Source organism: Epinephelus moara, chromosome 24 (genome assembly GCF_006386435.1).
Source record: "Epinephelus moara isolate mb chromosome 24, YSFRI_EMoa_1.0, whole genome shotgun sequence".
In the NCBI taxonomy this organism is placed as follows: domain Eukaryota; kingdom Metazoa; phylum Chordata; class Actinopteri; order Perciformes; family Serranidae; genus Epinephelus; species Epinephelus moara.
This window is the reverse complement of record NC_065529.1, coordinates 20,707,196-20,727,056: the sequence shown is the minus strand read 5'-3', so window position 1 is coordinate 20,727,056 and position 19,861 is coordinate 20,707,196. Positions and strand designations below refer to the sequence as shown.

Here is a 19,861-nt window from a genome sequence, read left to right as displayed (position 1 = left end):
TAAAAATTCAATCATATGAAAAAAGTTGTACGAATATTTTAGATAACCATGTTAAAACAACACCCAGTTTATGATTCATTCATAAGAATATGTTCTGAATGGTGCCGTTCTTGAGAACACCTAATAGTAATGTCTCCTAGAACTTACGTTTATATACAACTCATTTGAAACAGCAGATATGTTTTTGAGGGAGACATAATGCAGCGTTAATTACATTTTCTACTGTAAAGAGTGAATGTTGCTGATTAACACACCTGGCTAGTGGCAAAAATGTTGATTGTGAACATATCAGTGTGTTTTCCACATTATGTTTTTATTACCACTTTTAAAATTAACATTTTACCAAAATCACAATCATTCCCTGAACCAAAGCCTTTTTTGTTGCCTAAAACTAACACAGGAAAGATGCCTGAACCTAAGACTGGAGACTGGACGTGAACCAGAGATTTGGGTGTTACAGCCCTGCACTTTGTGTGAATGGCGTCACCACAGTGTAATTATGAATGCAATTTAGTAATATGCAAACATCATTTCTAGAAGACAAGGTTGCACCTAATAGGGTTGTGGGGATATGTCACACAAACAAAGGTTGGGACCCACTGTATTAGTGAGTAAGTGTGAGATGACTGAGTGCATGTGATGCTTTTAGTCAGCTAGTTTGTCTTTCTGTTTCAGTTCAAACTTTGACTCATCCCCTCAGGAATTACAAGACACAACACACGTGATGTGATTACAGAAGTGTGTGCCCTGTTCTCTGTTTTTGTTGCAGTTGTTGCTGTTGTTTTGTTGTATTTTAGAAAGCCTTGTGTAACACCCTGGCCAAGGGACTACAGATGAAAAGTAGCCACTTGGCTAATTCTGGCATTTTTATACCATGTGAATTTATTAAATTGTACTGTCCCTTCTCAGTACATTCAGTGGCACATGTACAAAACAAAAGGAAAACATCAATAATATTATCTGTGCATCACAATTACACAACAAGAAAAAAATGCAACAAGTTCAACATTTATCCTGAGAACCAGCTTCTTTATCTCCCATCTCCCAGGCTTTCTGCAACTAACAGTCTAACATAAATGTTTAATACATTGCCAGCCAACTCATTCTTTGTTTGTTGTTCATGTCTTCAGAAATCAATTTTAGATTTCTCTCACTAAATGCCATATTGTGGGGCTCCCAGTAAAAGGGAAAACAGAAAACCAAATGTATCTCATTTCCTGTATCTCTGACATGTGTATTGTTAGCAGCCTATCGTAATATAATCTATAACAAAGCTATTTTTGCCTTTATTTTACTCAGCAACACACATTCATACTATAAGGTTAAGTAGAGTTACAAAGTCCATTCTCAGTTTCACCTTATCAGTTTTTACGGTTCAGTTTATTCGACAGAGCAGCTTGGACTGAACCTAAAGCTTACTGTATATCAGGCAGAGGGAAATGCACTATTAGCCACGGCAGAAACCCTCTGGCATGGAAACGAAGGGATAATTGCTGATTAGCATTTGCCAGCACTGGGGGAACAGGTTGACTCTCTCCCATCATGGGGGAACTCAGGCTCCCCTGTTGTGCCTCTAGACACTATAATTGGCACTGAGAAAGAAATAGATTTTCAAAATCTCTGTCTGCTCCATGCATAATTCATACCTATGCCCAAAAGAATACCTCTGTGCCTCTGCATACACATTCACACACACTCTCCTGCTCAGAGGCTTACGTGCTCGGTGCTGTACAGTGTGTGCTCGTACACACATTAAACATGTATAAGCATGCGTACCCACGCACACAAACATACATAAAGCTCAACCACCACGGAGAATGGTAACTACAAGGAAGCTTTGTTAAAGAAAAGGCTGCTGAAAACATCAAACATGTTTGTCCACTGCACTGTTTTGCTGCTGTAAGTCCATGAAATGAGTCATTTTTAGCATGAGATGCTTTTGGAAAAAGTGCAGCCTCGATCAGCCTTCTTTGCTAACACATCATCCATATTTCTGTGCAGGTTGTACCCCCGGAGGAAACTTCCAAAGATGCCACCAAAATTAGTGTGAGTTTGATCGTGCACCAACTGTCAACAAGCACAAAGCAAAGACACTATCAAAGAAAACTAGCAGCTATTTTTTTTTTTTACAATAATGAATATGAAAGAGATCCAAGCCTGTGCAAGATATATTTATATTATCCATTCAGGAATAGGCGCTTCATTAACTTGTATCACATTTAGAGCTGGACTGCGGGACTTTTATATATAAATGAATATGTGTTACAATCAAGCCTTTGCCAAACAATGCTGATTAAGCCAAACGCTGTCAGGGAAAGCTCTCTGTGTTTTACAATATAGCAGAGTTACGGTGTCTGGTGTATGTGGTGACTTTACCGCACTGGTGCAGCTGGAGTGATGCTTTTTACATCAACTACTCAGAGCTAAAGGGGCCACGAAGGGGGAGAGCATGGCAAGGGAACAGCAGCAAGGAGTATGGTGGAAGCCATGGTAGAAAATGCTAAGACGCGGGTCTTTTTATCTGGATGCTCCAGATAAAAAAGAATCTCAGCGTTCACAGGAAGGATTTAAGTCAAAAAGAAAGACTCAAGGAGACTACTCCATGGGGCAGCAATGATGCAGCGAGCTCACCTGCAGGCATATGTCATAAGCACACGTCGGCATTGTTGGTGTAATTACTGTCACTGTCAGAGAGGGGAGACAAAAGTCTAGCACTCCAGCTCCAAAGAGGACCTATCATGCTCATTTTCACGTTCATACTTGTATTTTGGGTCTCCACTAGAACATGTTTTCAATTTTTTGCTGGTCAAAAACTGCTTATTTTCTTCAAACTGCCTGTGCTGGAACCAAGCCGCAACCTCCGAGGCTGAAAAATGAAGCCTGTAGTTCCTTGAATGGCCACTTGAGGCTGGCTCCAAAATAAAGTAAATCCCTATAAATCCCTATATTATATAAAGTAACACATATTTAAGGGCAGCTGCTTGATTGTCAGGCTGTCTCTGACGCGTTGCCACAGTCTGATGTCAGATGTATTCAGAACGGTCTGAAGCCTGAGGTTTTCACTCACTGGGATTAATGTTACATACACTTACATCATTATTTGAGTTTACACATTCTTTGGTGTAACACTATATATAAGACAAAACACGGAAACCATACTAGGTCCCCTTTAAAGATTTTAGAATGATATAGAACATGTTTTACTGTATGTTTACTTCATCAAGAACACATCATGTTTTGTCCCCATCAGGTGGTGAAAGTGGCCGGCAGCAACATCTCCCACAAACTCCGTCTCTCCAGCGTCAAGCCATCAGACGAGGGCACATACGAGTGTCGTGTCATTGACTTCAGCGGCACTGTGGCGCAGCAACATCGCGTTCGAGCCTACCTCCACGTGGAGCCTGAGAGGAGTCAGGGGTCGAATGACGTCAAGCTGCAGGAACCAGGACAGCAGTCACACCCCCACCACCAGACAGAGGGCAGGGAGCTGAGGAGGAGATCAGCTGACAGCACCACTGACTGTAACGAGAGCTGTGTGCTTTAGAGTGGGCAGTCTGCCCTTCTGTCTGCATGTTCATGACTTATCTCTAAAGAGGGACTGTCATCAACACACTCACACGTCACCACAGAGTCGAGGCGTCAGACTGGACCCTTTGTGTTTCACGGTTTGTTTGTTCTTTAATATTGCTGTTTGGATGCCAATGCTGTTGAATGCCAATAAAGGGCACGGTTTTATTGACTGTACCTGTTGTGTTCTTTTTGTTGCTTTGTTATTTGTCTCGGTGCTCTTTAAGTTTATTAAGTTTATGCATTATGTTTATGTAAATGTAAAAGTAAGGCTGCATTCACACATAAGTTTTGTTATTTTGTCTGAGCAGGACTTATAACTTCTCCTCATGAAGTCAAAGTACACGGCAGAGTCAGAATTATCATGGATATCATAACTAATAACCAAGTGATGCAGACACAGACAGACAGTTTCCTTTGCAATGTGCCAGTTCTGCTGTCTTTCACCAAAACATGTGCCAAAAGCTGCAGTATTTCAGTGTAAATGCTTTCTAAGGAACAAAGAATAAATTAAGCTTTTTTTATTTATGAGAACTTTTCAGAGTGCATTGATTTAATTTATGTAATCTTTGTTCAAACACTATCTGTAATTAGCTTTCTAAACCACGACTAGAATGTTTGTCAAAATAAAAATGTATTCCTTCATCACATCCATATCAACTCTCATGTATATTCACACTCGGCACTGTAAACTTTTACTGTTATCATTCAAATAAAGTTTTACTCTGTGCTACTTAACCAAATGACTCAAGAGACACCACAAGTATGTTTATCACTCCAAACTTTTGTCATCAGTTTCTCAGCCACAGTATAACTTTCTGTTTATGGAGTTTGTCATCTGAATCATATTCTCCTCTTGACTGTGTTTGTTATAAGTGCTGCTGTTTAGTATCTGTTCTGTTAAATACATTCATTTGAAATGACTCTGGTCTTTTTTTCCCTGTGACTCTGGTGTTCAGTGTTGTATTTCATTACTTATATATTGTACCTGCAGGTGGAAGCGTGGGTAAGCCATGTTCTCGGTAGAGGAAATCTGTGGTTTGGCAGCTCTAACAAACTAAGCGGTTCGTAGATCATTATGTGTCCTCAGCTTGAACTGTGTTAGGTAAAATCCCTTTTCTGGAAAGGTTGGTCAAGAGATATTTTCTTCCTACCTGCCACATAGTTTAGAGCAGATATTGCCCTTTTATTTAAGATAGCAGTTTCCCAACCTTTTTGTTTTCGGGACCGCTTTTCTATCATTTAGTAAACTGAGTGACATATTTTATGGATGTTTCATATTATATTATATTGCCTAACAATAACAGTACAGTACAATTGATGAACTACCCAATTAGTGAACACAACAACTACAGGAAGTGAGGTGTAAAATAAACAATTTGAATTTATTTTCAGCAGATTATTTCCTGTAAATATTGAACCAGCAATGAGTTTTCCTATATTTTTTAAGATACTTTTTACGGGATTTGCTGTCTGTATAACAAATTTATGGTATATGTATTTCTTTTAACAACAAGCACACTTAATGGGCTTCTTTTTCAACAAATTTTGAGCAAGTGTTTTTTGCTCTTTGGTTGTTTTAACTGCGTGCTACTCTAATGCAGGGTGGGGCTGTCTCGTAGAAGGTAAAGGCTCTGAGTTCAGCTTGTGTTCAGACCATGCCAATTAAGCCCATTAAGTTTTTATCTTGAAGAATAATTGAAACTTAAAAGAAAAAACATTTAGTTTTCCTCACAGAAATGAATGAAGAAGTATGTCAAGAAGGCCCCACAATCACCTTTGATAGACAATAATGGAGATCAGGACTTGGGAACCAGTGTATTATAGGATTTTAAAAGGGTAGGTAGTTCAGTTTCGTTTATTGTATTACTTTTACTTCACCACACAGCTTGTTCAAAATGCTATTAACAGTTAAAAGGTTGTGGACTGTGCAACATGCCTTGTACAGAAGCTTTCCAGCCTTTCTTTTTAACACCTGCAATTGCTGTCTGTGGTCAGAAGAGAGCAGCACTTCCTCTAACTTTAGAAAAATGAATCGGCATATAGCAGTACATACTGTACAGAGGAGCAATGCAGCTTACCATGAACAAGGCAGATTACCTAATGACATCCACAGGCTTTTCAAACAATGGCATTTGCATCTCAAGTACAAGAAGAGAAGAAATAAACCTTGAGGTGGAAATCTGAAATGAATACAGTATGGCATTATTGTACCCATATGTTTGGTGGAATGTGGTGAAACTGTCTGCTGTGGGAGGACATGATGTCCATACTCTGCTGCTGAACCATTTTGTCTAACTTGAACTCTTCAGTAAATAATACAGTCATGATTGAAACAACAAACACCACGCCAGATCCCTTATTATCTTTGTTGTAGGTAAAATGTACAAAAGGACGATTGTCCCACTGCAAATGAAAAATCATTGCATTTGCGCTCTCAGTCAAACGCATTTTGTCAAACAAGGTCCAAAGATTGACATTGTGACTGGTTGAACGATTCTCACAAAACAAGATGTGTAAGTCTTTTAACTGTAGCATTAAAAATATAAAAATAGTACATAGTACTCAAAATACAAAGCCTCACTTCAGATCACAGTATGCATTCTGTTCAAAGTTTTGCATGCACAGGTTTGATCAGCCCCATTGAGTACAAAGTGTTCACATTTAAATATCTATGGCTCTGAATAAAAACAGATATAACTGAAGCAATCAGGAATATACAGTGAGATTCTAAAGTATTCAAATAGAAGCGTTGTATAAATACTGTGCAAAAGCAGGTGCATTCGCTTATCTTTAGATGGCTAACGAGTTAACAGTTCTGAAAAACACGGTTGCCAGGCTTTATTTTCCAATGATGACGTTTCTGTAGCCCTTGACGTGGCACAACTTGTTGCTGTCGAAGTCAACCACCAGCTTTCTCAGCCCAGAATGGGTGGGAGTGAAGTAAATTTTCACCTTGGCATCATCCCCGGGTCCCACTGAGGAGTCCAGCCTGGAGGATAAATATTTAAATATTAAAGTTTGAGACACACACAGGGACGGATTTATCACTCAGATTGCATAAATATTTAGACGATCGATTATCACTGACATATTGTTCGTCTCATGACAGTTTTGACTATTTATGGAGGTGATGTGAATGGAGCTGCAGTGTTGGAACTCAGCAGAGGACTGAAGGGTATAAAAAATGAGCATGCTTTCATAACAGTTTCATTTTTCTTCTTTTTTACGCTCCAGAGAAAATGGAAATGCATCATGCAGTCAGAATTGAAGTAATTGATTGGCTACTCCTTGCTTTACTCACTGAATGAGATCAAAATATACAAATAAAATCACAGACAGATTATTGTTGAGCAATAACAAGCCACCCAAATGGTATTTCATTAAGAGAATTCGGTGTAAATGTTATGTCTGCTCCAGTAAATCCCTTCTTTACAAGTGGGCTCCTGTCATGACTAAACAGGGGCGCATCCAGCCAGACATCTGGATGACCAGGGCAACAAATCATAAAACAAAATAACACATATCTCACAGTTTGGAAGTCAAACTAAAAAAAAACATTTCCATTACACTCATTTGATGATTTTTAAAAGCCCAAAGGAGGCCCGTATTGAAGGGAAAATGTTTAAATAATTGACTTTTACAGTGTCTAATTTATGACAGTTCAGTTGGCGATCTGTGTGAGTAAGGAGTAATATTTTCTAGCTGGATAAGGAGAGACTCATACAACCTCTCAGAGATGACGCGTCCTCCAGTGAGGTTGGCCCCCTCGATGCTGAAGCAGCAGTTGTCCAGCGTCTCTGGCAGAGGGTTTTTGAGGGTGATCTCTGCAGCCAGCTTCCGATTCTCCTTTGGTTCACCCAGGATCTAGAGAACACAGTCACATTTAGGTGTTACTTCATGACAGTCTCACTGTAAGTACGGTACAATTTTGCTTGGGCCAGGCTTTGTTTATACAAACTGTGGGAACAGGTGTTGGTGTTCCAGTACTGTAATCCTGCACTGATGTAACCATGATATGAGAGAGCTTGTGTGGTATGGCACAGCTGAAACTGGGCTTTTAAGATCATCTTGGCCCATTTTTTTTACTTATATATCTCTAATTACTAAATTTCATTACTGGTTTTTACTTAAAAGAATCTACTTTAGCTGGTTGCAGTCTGCAATCCCCATCACTAGATGCCACTAGATCCTATGAATCCTACACACTGCTCCTTTAATTAGACATTACATAAGTAAGTTTTTTGGCATCGTTAGCTATCCCAAGTTGTTGTTGTGGCAGGTCATCGTACTTACTCTGACTTTGATTTCAGGATTATCCAACACGATGCTTCTCACTGCCAGCGTTGCGTCTCCAGTGGAGTAGTCCACCAAAAGAGCTGCTAGACGGATTAAGTTGTCCTCAGTGATTGCTCCACCGTACTTAGAGTAGTTCAGCCTCAGTGGGACTCTCCTCTCTAGAAGAACACATACGATATGTTCAGTACACACAGAAAAAGTCGAGTGCAGCATGAACATGTGAACACAACATGGTGACCTGGCTCACCTCCTCCTGGTGACAGCTCAACATTGAGCAGGTCTTTAAAACCACAATTCGGCCCCAGAACCCCGTTGTAGGTCACAGCGCAAGATCCAAACACCAGGCGGCACTTCTTGTCGCTTTGCGTGTTGTTTGTGACCACGGCAAACACGTCGAAGTCGCAGCCCTTCCTCATGTCTGATGTGACCTTGATGGTGAGGTGCAGGCCTTGGTTTTGCTGCTGCTGGAGCAGCTTGTTTTGGTGATTGGCCTTCTCGAAAGTCTCCCGCTCTTCATTAGAACCTGGATATATGAAAGGAAGAAAAAGCAAAAACTTAAACACAAAAGTCTTAAATTTGACAAGCGTCTGCTGTCCAAAATAATCAGTTCCTACATATTTAATATGACAAATAGTCTGTATTAGTAAAGGAGCATAAGCCTGACCCTTTTTAAACAACTACATTAAGAGTAACACAAATACTGACAGGGAATTTACGCAGCAGGGGCCCTTGTTGTGACCTGCTGGTATGCAGAGGCGCTTTGTATGTATATATGGTCATGTTTCATACTGTCTTATAATAACATACACTATTTATGGTAAGGACCAACTCTAGTGATGTTAAGTCAGGATTATCTTCATGTACAGTGTATCCAGCAGTGCTCTCTACCTTCAGGGTACTTGTAGAGATGAGTGATGTCCTCTCTGGCGTCACTGCCCACACTCTTCGTGCTGATCTTCTGGCCCACCATAGTAGCGCTACTGACCCTTGCTGTGCTGCCATCTTTTTTCTTCATGATGGTGACGACATCAGCGTTGACCTCAGCAAAGACAAACGGTGCATCATACTTGAACATGAGCTCGCCCTGCTTGATGGCCCTGACAGGGATGGGGCCGCAGCAGTACACTCCTAAGGAGAATGGGAAAATGCAGAAACAAACTTGTTGAGGATTTACCATTAAATATAAAATGGCCTCATGGGTTTATCGATGCAGCGTGTTTGTTACCTTCACTTTTCTCCTGAGGTGTGGGGTCACTGGCCTGCCAGCCATTAAAGTCAGGTTTAAGGTCCGGCCTGGTCATCCAGTTCTCCACCCAGCAGTGATAATTCCTACAAATGTAAACACACCATCAGCTGGATTCCTACACTGGATGCACCTGTTTTGGCACTTTAATAAAGACATCTGCTTATTGCACTTGATGCCATTAAAGAAATGCAGTAAACTGGTTGACTTTAGTTTAGTCACTGACAAACCTCTACTGTGTAAATCTCTACTGTGTAAATCTCTACTGTGAGGTCAAATCGTAGTCAGTATGTCAAATCAGGAGGATGTTCAAAACTACAGCAATTGGACGTGCATCTGTAAAATAGTGCTCAGTGTATTCCCTTAGAAATTTTTCAATCTGGAGGGGATCATGTGTGCGTGTGAGAGTGTATCTGTTTGTCCGCATACTTCTGGACAAATCAGCTTAATACTTTGTGTGCACACTTATGCTCAAGAATCTCTCATGATTGTGGGGATTCACAATTGTTGAAAAACCTGTTTGATTGGCTGTTTTATACCGTCACTGACTGCTGACTCTTCGACCCTAACCGGCTGGTAACGGGCACAAGTCTTTAACAGCAATTGGTTAGAGTTAAAACAAGAAGCCTAACCATCTGTTACAGGCCACATTTTGGCCTTTGTTGTAACTCAAAAAATGACAGATATAGAGTGTGGCAGACTTCAATAAGCAAAAAATTGAAAATGGCTATACTCTCTGTTCATAAAACATGTTTTATGGTCTGTACGTACAGAGTTTGGCAACCAAGCATTTGTGTATGCAGCTCCTTAAATGTAGAATCTCCTGCAGAAGGACTTAAAGTTGCACTAATTGGTTCCTCTTGGCTGTTTCAAAGCACTGTTGCAGGATTTTTCGTACACAATCTTCTATAGGCTAATGTCACGGCGTATCATAGCTGGTCTTTGTAATCATGTGTAGTTGGGGAACTGCCCATTGGTCCGACATCCCATTGTTCCAACCATATTAAACCCATTGTTCCGAAGTGACATCCCATTGTTCCAACCATNTGCTTCGCCTCAAGCCTTTCCCAGCTGACCCAGAGCCGGTCGCGGCGCACCATCAAGGTAGAAATACGCCCGCCGGGAGCCGTTCAGCACCGCGGACCGTCGGACTAATGGGATGTCGGACCAATGGGTTGTCGGACCGATGACATGGACCCGTGTAGTTGCCGTTTTTGCATTTTTATGGTTGATACTTTTTGGCTTTTCTTTGTAGTAATCTTATCTTAGTGTTTTATATTGCTTGTTTTAGAGCTTTACATTTTTATTCTGTATTTTTGTTGTGTCTCTTCTGTCTGTAACTTAGGTTGCTGCCTGTTGTGGCCAGGACGCTCTTGAAAAGTCTCCAGAGGTTTTTCTGGTTAAATAAAGGTTTATTAAAAAAAAAAAAAAAAAAAGATTAATTCATTGGTTATGATCCACTGAAGTTAAGCATAATATGAGATTGAAAAACAAAAAAAAAGCAGTTTTGTTATCTTCTCTGCCATCTTGACTGTAAGGTAACTATAACCAGAAGGGACAATTTCTCAGGGTGCAGCTGTGCCGCCTGTTTTGTTTAGAGCGGTCATGGTCAGCTCAGGCAGCTGCCTTGCAGAGATCTGCGTGCTGAGTGTACTTTACTGAATAAATTTACGGTCACATCGGCATATTTGAGGTACAGCACATACATTAAAATCCAAAAGACCCAAAATGAAGAAAACATGTTGGTTAGCACTGCATTTTTTTGTGTATGCCACATTTCAAAGAGGAAGAGAACACATATATACAGCTTAAATAGTCTCCAGAGGGTTTTATACTCACTTTCAAATAATTCACAGTCATCTCAAAATGCAAATATCCCTCCTTGTAATGTATTTTAATATACCTTTATGCTTCAGAATATGTAATGTTACCACATGACTACACAAACCTGCCTCCTACTGTAGTATTAAATACAGTTCTTACCAGATCATTTCTGTAGGGTGACTGGGTTCTCCATTTTCATTGACATAGCGGTGAATCACCAGGTCACCGTTGTTGTCATGGGCTGACAGGTAGTTGGTGACAACTCGGCAGGGGATGCCAAGGGCTCTGGAAACTAACATGGTATAAAAATAACCTACATGAGTGCTGCGATACTAAGAGGAGGAGCAAGATGTATATTGTAACTGTGTGTTTACATATATGGTGTTATGTTATGTCTGTTTGAGACAAATGAAGTGTGTTTTCCAGTGATAGGCCACCAGGCTCCACCACGTCCTATCTTACTTGAACAGGCCACTGCAGCAAACACCCAGCACTGTCCGTAGCGAACAGGCTGACAGGCTTGGGTGTCCCAGTTGCGCAGAATCTCCACACTGCCCCTCCAGAACATGGGGCTGACACCTCCTTCATAGCCATCTTTCCATCTTCCCATCACCACCCCTTTGTCGTCATTACAGTTCACCTAACAGGCAAAGAAAAAAAGTGTGAAATTTAGCTGATTTAGGTTTAGTCTGAAGCATCAGTAGTATCACACACATACGCTTATCTACGCAAATAAAAAGAGTAAAGAGGATGGACTTGCCATGGCACTAAGCACTCTGGAAACATAGATGGGATTTCTCCTCCCTGAGCAGTCCTTGCCAGGATTTCTCAAACATTTCGGATTCATATCCAAAATCCTCAGACAGATGTCCAGGATTCCACTTTCAAACTAGATGGGAAAAAAATATTACTGCTGACTAGTTGTTGGTCACTGATACAAGTATAGAGGTGGAAAAATAATCAAAAGCGAGATCCAGGGTTAAACATGTCTTCCACAAAAACATTTCAACCAGTAACAGGTGCAAACACATAGCGAGTTAGCTGTGTAACTCTGCCGTGCTGTAAAGCTCAACAGATGCACACGTAATGCACTGCTAATGCCTAGCTAATCAAACTGTATCGGATATCAAAGTAAAAAGGCTGGGAACGATAACAGTCCTGTCACTTTATCAGACCCTGTCAGATATAAATACCTCAGTTAATTTCAATGTCAAATGTTTGGAAATTACAGCCTGTTTGCACTTATGTAACTCATCATAAATCACTTGATAAATGGACCTCTTCCTGTTATCAGAATAAGCATGATTTAAACTCCTTCAACAGTCTGGCACAATGTTGGCTCGCCTGGTGGACTATGGGTGTGAGATGAAGTGTTGGTGTTGGTACCTGGCCAAAGTTCCAGGGAGTAGGGATGGGATGTTTGTAGCTGCCTCGAAAGATGATTCCATCCTGAGAAAGGACATACTCTGCCAAACTCTGCTCATTGTCCAGATACACTGCATCTCCTGTTGCAGAGGGACATCATAAACAATTCCATGAATGTCCTAGTACATGTCCTAAGTGTCCGACTGGTCTTTATTTCTTTGGCAAAAACACATATATTCTCATCCTGCAGATGATGAAGTTTATTCATTGCATTCACTTTTTGTGCCAAAGGGCAAGCCAACATCTCAAGGCACACCTGTGTATATATATCTGTGCACAATCACTTTTATAATGTGTGTTATGACTCTTATCATGACATCAGACAATAGAAATAAGAAAAAATAAGACAGGTAGCTTTCATGATACTGCCTCCTGACAGTTTCTCCTCATCTTTCAGTGGTAGGTCGTCTTCACTGGTGCTTTGTTGTAATTTGCTCCGTACAATAAAGCGATCCATTGTCCCTCTCACGGCTTTCTCCTTTTAAATGTTATCATCCCTCACACTGGCTGCCAATCAGGGCTTTTGATGTGTCACACACTCTTAATTCCCAAACGTGAACAGCAACAAATAGGTTCCCTGTGAAGGTTTTTTCAGTTAAATTCAATAAGATTACACTTTTTAGCCAGAGTTTGCCTCTTTATTAGGAAATGGGTGAACGCAACATACTGATACAGTCCAATAAAATGTATTCATAACTTTATGAATAGGCCCAGTTGTATATTGCAATAATAATCTATAGTTATTACAAAATCCCATTTGAGAAACACTGGTGTAAAAGAGTCGTTTTTTATTTTGGGAAACACGCTTATTAGTTCTCTTGCCAAGAGTTAGATAAGATTAATATTAATCTCATATCTGTGTGTTCAATATTAAACTACAGCCAGAACCTGATTAACTTACCTTAGTATAAAGACAGGAGGCAGGGGGAGGAGACATCTAACCTGGCTGTGTAAAGGTAACAAAATCAGCCTACCGACACCTGTATTGTTAGCTCTCTATTTGCTGGTTGCCTGGCAACCTCACAGTAGGGCTAAATAAACCGATATTATCCCATCTTAGATTTTGGATATTGTAATATTGCAAGTGCTGTCTTTTCCTGGTTTTAAAGGCTGCATCACAGTGAAGTGAACTTAACAGACTGTTTCACCTGTCGTTTTATTTGCTTTTACTCAGTTGGTCATTGTATCCACCTTACTTATGATTATTTATCAAAAATCTCATCGTGTAAATATTTTGTGAAAACACCAATAGTCAACACTTAACACATTTCCCAAAATGTTTAACTATTTTTTAGAAATCTCCAATAATTATTAAACTATACAACTACCACCCCTCTGTATAATCTCCTCAGCACTGCCCCTGAATAGCTCCTGTCATAAGCCCACTCTGGAATGAAACATGATCATCAAAGCACTTTGTAGCTGACGATCGCTACACAAGATCTACTACATGACAGCTTGACGTATGGTTTGTTTACCCACCTGGGCACCAAGGGTTAAAGAGCAGGATGAACTCAATCCGCCCTGACCGCCCCAGGGTCAGGGTGTAGCGGCCTACGGGTGCATCAGGGGCAGAGCAGATGGACAGGGCCACCATGTCCCCAGGGGGACTGGTGACAGCAGCGCTCCAGCGGGAAGTGTCAACGTTGGCAGACAGACCAAAGGAGGCCCTGGTGCCATACTGTTCAGATGGTTGAGGACCTGCATGTAACAGAGAATATGTTCAGAGCCCTGAGATTACATGAGGGGAAAAAAGCCAAGGGAACTTGCTGAAACAGATGTGTCAGGGGATTGGAAACATGCAGGGTACATTTTCACTGTTTTCTCAACCATGCCTTAATTTAGTTCAAACATGCCAGTAATCTGCTCTCATGCATCAACAGCATTACTGTGTAATGGCACCTAATTATGACCAAAATTGTTTGGGACTCAAGTCTCCCTCAGTTCGGATTCTGGTAAGTCTGGTAAGTTACAGGAAATTAAAGGGACAGTTTATCTCAGAATCAGAAAGACGTATTTCACCTCTTACAAGCAGTGCTATTTATCAGTCTAGAATGTTTGTTGTGAGTTGCTGAGTGCTGGAGATATCACTCCTCCAGTCCAAACAGTCAGTTCTTTTTCATCCTCCGCCCGGTACAGCCAACTAAACCGAGGGCATCTGGCCTCCCTCTGAACGGGTGGGATTAAGGGTCCTACTCCAATCCATTAAAATACACTTAAATTTCAAACTTTGATAATGTTATCTGTGATTATACACATGCTTTCCTGTTGGCAAGCAACACTTCCTGTTTAAACAGTCGGATTTGATGGCAAGTAACAGCTGTCTTATCATACTCCATACATACATGAGAAGGTTATCCAAATACCAACTGAAGAGAAGAGACAGATGGTTTGCAGTGTTTACAGGGTAGTCTGACAGCAAGTGTGTAAGAATACAGTATCTGGGGTTCCCAACAATAACAGTAAAGTCCATTAACACCTGCAGAACAGTAAGGGAGGAGCCGAGACTAACAATGGAAAACACAACAGAACATCTTACAGCTACTGTAAGGGCGCTCATTGTGAAAGCCAGTTGCGGCATCACTGGAAAGTGAGCAAGGGAAAATGACTTCCTTTTCCTTTCCACCAGCATTCCTGCTCCTTTCCCCTCTCTCATCTTTGAAATCACAATAGGTCGCAAAGAAAGCAATGTCTGTACAAACACACAGTGGGTTCAAGCGTGAACCCAACTTCCTGAATCAGAGGAAAGTGAGAGTGGTGGTCATAAACTTCTCCAAATTTTTTGATGCAGTTCAAATGACTATCATACTAAAATGTACATAAATATTCAAAGAACACATGAACACACTGCATAAAGCACTAGTGACTGTGAGTCTACACTTCTATGTGGTTCAAAAAGATGTCAAAATAAAAAGATGAAGAATGAGTCGCACCTGTCTCTGCAACGAAATCAAGAGAGGTGACTCCTGGTTGGTAGCTTCCAGAGCGAAGGTACAGGCTAATGGAGAAAGGTTGGCCCCTCCTTACAATCAGACGATCTATGCCGTTGAGATCAGTGCGATGGTCCGTGTTGTTGAACTCGCACTCCAGGTTCCAGCGGTCAATGTCCAGACCTTAAGAGAAAAGGGGGCATTTTAAAAAAGACTTGATTAAAAGATATTTATTGTCTGTCTCTGAAATGTACAACGTAGATGCAGATCAATCATCATGTAGACGAAATATCTATCGTTTCAACGTGCCTGTACCTTGAGAAAAATTTGTCTTAGTCAATATGTCACAGTATTTAAAGCTTTAAGGTATTTACAGTCATTATTTTTTTTCTGCAACAGATGCATAAAATGGTATGCTATGTCTTTGTATTCATTAAAACGTGTAGAACATGTACATCTACTTATAGAAGTCTTTTAGCACTATTGGACCTTGTTTTAATTTAATAGGAGGATAGTGTATATGTTTATGGAGTACTTTTAATGCCACAACATGGTTTTAATAAAGTGCAAGTTGTAAAACGTATAGCTGTGTGTAGGGTGAGGTTTATTTAATAGAATTTATAAGGCCCAGCACTAACTTTTTTATTGCAGACTTGCAGCAAAATAACATCAAATCTGTGGTTAACTAGTCTAGATTTCTTCTTATGGCCGTGAATGTGTTTTTTATATTTTCTACAAGTGAACTGCTCTCCTACATGTTGCTAATTTCAATAAACTGACTTTTATTCTAACTTTATTTTCCTGAGTGATTAAAAAAAGACAAGGTTTTGTTTGTGTGATCTTCAAAGCCACCGCCAATTCTGTGGACTTTGGACTAAAACGGTCAACCGCGGGACACTCGCAGTCATTTATGGTAACATCATTTAGCTTCACGGGGATTTCTGTATTGGTTTAACAAGAGGTGAACACAGACAGAGAGTCAGTCCTTGTGAAATGTGCAAACACACAACCGCTCCTTCTCTCCAGGGCCCGTTGTGACTAAGCGAATCCCACCCTTTGATTTCCTGTTTGTAGGAAAAGTAAGGGTCGCCCTATATAATCCCTCCAGGTTCACCTCTCCCCATATATTAGTCCTTGGTGTTAAGAAAAGCCCTGGAAACAAGCATGGGGTGGAAGTGTCAAGGCGAGGCGAGACTTGAATAAACAAAGAGACTAAGCTGTAAAGACTTCCTGCTGTTTTACGTGAAGTCTCTCATTCCTGAGTGTCTGTCTCAGCTCTGATGTTTTACTGATCTTGACCTTGGTTCAGTTCCTAATTAAAGACATGTTAGTGTTAGTAATTGGGGGCAAATGCCTTAAGGATGCAACGCCACCTATTCTGGGACAGCTGTCAGAGGATTATGAGGGATTTGCTCCTCAGCCTGTGCATACGCTTCAGTCATTTAGCTCACATTTGATCTGTGCAAATATCAAATACATATCTGCATTGCATTGGAGCAGCGATGCAATTTAACAGTTTATTGAGGGACCATCAGGGGAAAGAAATATCTAACTTGGGTCCTTTGCCTTTTGAAGAAAGACTAATTGTACTGTACTCGCACCTCATGGTGAGAGAGTCCAATAAAACAGATCGTCAGCATGCAGAATGTGAAAACCATTGCATAGATTAAAAACATATGACTGTCCGAGACCCAAAACCTCCAGAAACAACAGGCGAACGGTGCAATGGGACACTGACGTCATGTTTTCTGTTGTAATTTGGGGGTCTTTGTGGCCCCATAACTGACATATAAGAGAATGAATTTTGTTTTTCCCCAAACCACAGTGCAACAGCATGTGTCGTTCAAGGTGAAGCAGTTGTGGTATAGCAGATGGTATTCATGTGATGTAAAGCCAAACTGAATACATTTATTATGTAGGGGTTACGTAACTTGCAGCAGCACAATGCTCTAATATGAAATGCATGGGCAGAGATTCCACAGCCACAACCCTGCCAACCTCTCTAACCCTCACATACTGTACACTCCCACGCTTCTGTCCCACTTTACCAGCCATGACCCACACCACACACAGACGGACTGTCCCAGTAAAACCACACTGAGGCCGGTATAAGCCTAATAAGGACATTAAAACAAGAACTAGCTGGTGTCAACTGAGTACAGTAAACACTATTTTAGTCCGAGAAAAAATATGAGCAAACTCCCCTGAAAGGAGGTCTTAGTCTTGCAGGTAACACCCATGCTGACTTCAGAGCTCCATCACGGACACTTTCAGATTCAAGGAAATGCTTTGTTAACTTCCAACAGCTGGAAAACAGGCAACACTGGTTTAAATATATGCTGTTTATTCTACCTGCAAGTTCTGCAGTGATGTAAGCCTTGCTCATATTTGTATTGGTGTAGCTGGTTCCTCTAATACACATCTTACTAACATCCTGTGATTATGACGATTAAATATGGCAAAAAGCAAATGCATTTCTATTATCACTTTAAACTAGCCCGTTCCAGCTCACAGGTTTAGAGTTAAAAACACAACCTACAACAGAAAGTGTATGCATTTTCTGCCATAAAATGTCCAACAGCCCTCCTCAGATATTTCTGGCATGTTAAACATTTTGCCGACACTGAAAGTTCAACTATTTTTCTTGTTTGGGAAGTTTTGAATGTCTTTACAAGGGTATAAATGTAAACTATGTGTAGGGTGGTGTGTGTGTGCCTGTAAAGAGAGCAGCACTGTGACTGTCTCCGGCTCCACAGCTGCTCTCAGCTGCTATTATAAGGGTCCCGGGGCAACAATCATCTGCTCAAACATGAGGGTGAAACATTTTTTGGATGCATTGGTCTTCAGAACTCTGATGAATGTCTATTTGACTAAGTTTCTCCTGCAGCTTTGAAACCAGCTAGCACCTGGTGATGGCATGTGCAGACTGTGGTAACTTTATTCACCTTTGTTATTAGCAGACACCTCTCTAAAGCATGCTACAGTGTCCTAGACTTAGTGAAAGTTTGCCCTGCCTTGTCATTAACTCATCAGTAAGTGGCTAGACAAACTACACAGCATCAAAAATACACACAGAGTGAGTTACATTTAAAGCTGCATTAATATCCATATTAGGAAATAGTGGGAAGAATTCATTACAACAAAATCCTTGGGGAACTGACTGTGGAATAAATAGCCTCCATGCAGATTATAACACTGTGAATAAACGTGCATGTATTTTTAAACATTTATCTAGTTATAAACTATGACCTGACTATTTATATTAGTTTGAAAATAGTTTCCACAAGTTATGTATCCTAAATATCACCGGCAGTTTATAACAGGTCTGCTTAAAAATAAAAGTACTCAGAGTAGAACTTACCTTGAGCCATGTCTGCTGCTGTGTTCTTGGATGAAACTGTGCTTTCAGTGAATCTCCTGCTCAGAGAGGAATATTGTGTCAGTCCTCGCCGTTATCTCGCTCTTATTTGTAGTCCCCCTCGTGCCAGTCAGTCTGGTGGTGGGCGTGACGTACACGCGAGCCTACACACATTACGTTACAATCGCTGTAGTGTAAATCCCCCGGTGATTCATTAAAAGTTGGTACCTAGGAACGATGACTTTGTGCAGAGGCGTCGTTTATCAAAGAAATAATGAAACACTTGCTGAGCTTTTGACCTCGTGTGGAAAAGTTAAGACAGAAGGACAGTGTTGTACATGTGTTATAATAATTATTTAAATCAATGATTAATAAAAATAAAGAAAATACAAATGAAGTAGTTCAGAGGGCAACGAAAACACTAAAATAATACATGACATTGTACAAAAATAATAAAATGTACAAATTAACTTTCTTATTAAACTAGGGATACGCTGATTTTGAAATTCTGGACCAATGACCAATGTTTAAAATGACAATTTTGCCAAAAGCAAATGTTTTAGGGTTTTTTGTTTTGTTTTTTTATGTTAGTGGTTCTTTTTGGTTTGTTTGTTGTTATTTATTTTTGTTTTGTGCCAGGTAAACACAGAAATCTACATTAGGCTATATATAAAAAAATAAATAAATGAACAGTTTTAAAGTCATCTAGTCCTTCATTACACTACCTTTGACAGAGCACAAATTCAATAATACATATTTATGAAACAACCTTAAACATAACCGTCTTTTACATGAAAGACATCTTTTAAAAAATGAGCAAAAAGCCTTTTTACTTTATATGATATATTCTTTCTCTAATATCTGTTTTATAGTGCTGTGAAAACATCAACACATTTTTCCTTCAAACTGCTGGATTTATTCAAGTTTCTCACCAAAAGACTTACAAGATTACAATGAACACATCATAAGAACATTATAATTTACCTAACTCCAATAGGCTACTAATTTTTACTGATAAGAGCTTTAACGCTTTACAGTGTAAATCAATTTGTGAGCTGTTGGTATCGGCCACCGGCTGCTCAGATTTAACCATAACCAGCTGCTAACTGCTAACAGCTAATGAGCTCTCCTCCCGATGATTTCATGATTTCTCTTCACATCCATTCCTCCTAGTAGTGTGGTGGTAGTTGAGTGTCCTCTCAGTAATGTAGTGGT

The 19,861-nt window shown here is 40.2% G+C and overlaps 2 protein-coding genes across 2 annotated transcripts in view; one reads left to right on the top strand and one right to left on the bottom strand.

Moving 5' to 3' along the window:
* Positions 1-4,490, top strand: part of vstm2l (V-set and transmembrane domain containing 2 like) — a 31,995-nt gene extending 27,505 nt beyond the window's left edge. The window contains exons 3-4 of the mRNA XM_050038210.1: positions 2,002-2,046; positions 3,251-4,490. Of these exons, the coding sequence (XP_049894167.1) occupies positions 2,002-2,046; positions 3,251-3,544 (339 nt within the window). The 3' untranslated portion in view covers positions 3,545-4,490. The remainder of the gene's footprint in view (positions 1-2,001; positions 2,047-3,250) is intronic.
* A 522-nt stretch (positions 4,491-5,012) lies between these two features.
* On the bottom strand, positions 5,013-18,760 carry tgm2b (transglutaminase 2b). Its single transcript, XM_050037886.1, has 13 exons — positions 18,650-18,760; positions 15,292-15,471; positions 13,841-14,059; positions 12,320-12,438; positions 11,694-11,822; positions 11,396-11,573; positions 11,093-11,225; positions 9,092-9,195; positions 8,755-8,994; positions 8,114-8,389; positions 7,864-8,024; positions 7,298-7,434; positions 5,013-6,559 (listed from the first exon to the last, which is right to left on the bottom strand). The coding sequence occupies exons 1-13, from the start codon at positions 18,657-18,659 to the stop codon at positions 6,409-6,411; spliced, it is 2,037 nt and encodes a 678-aa protein (XP_049893843.1). The 5' UTR covers positions 18,660-18,760; the 3' UTR covers positions 5,013-6,408.
* Between the last annotated feature and the right edge of the window lie 1,101 nt (positions 18,761-19,861).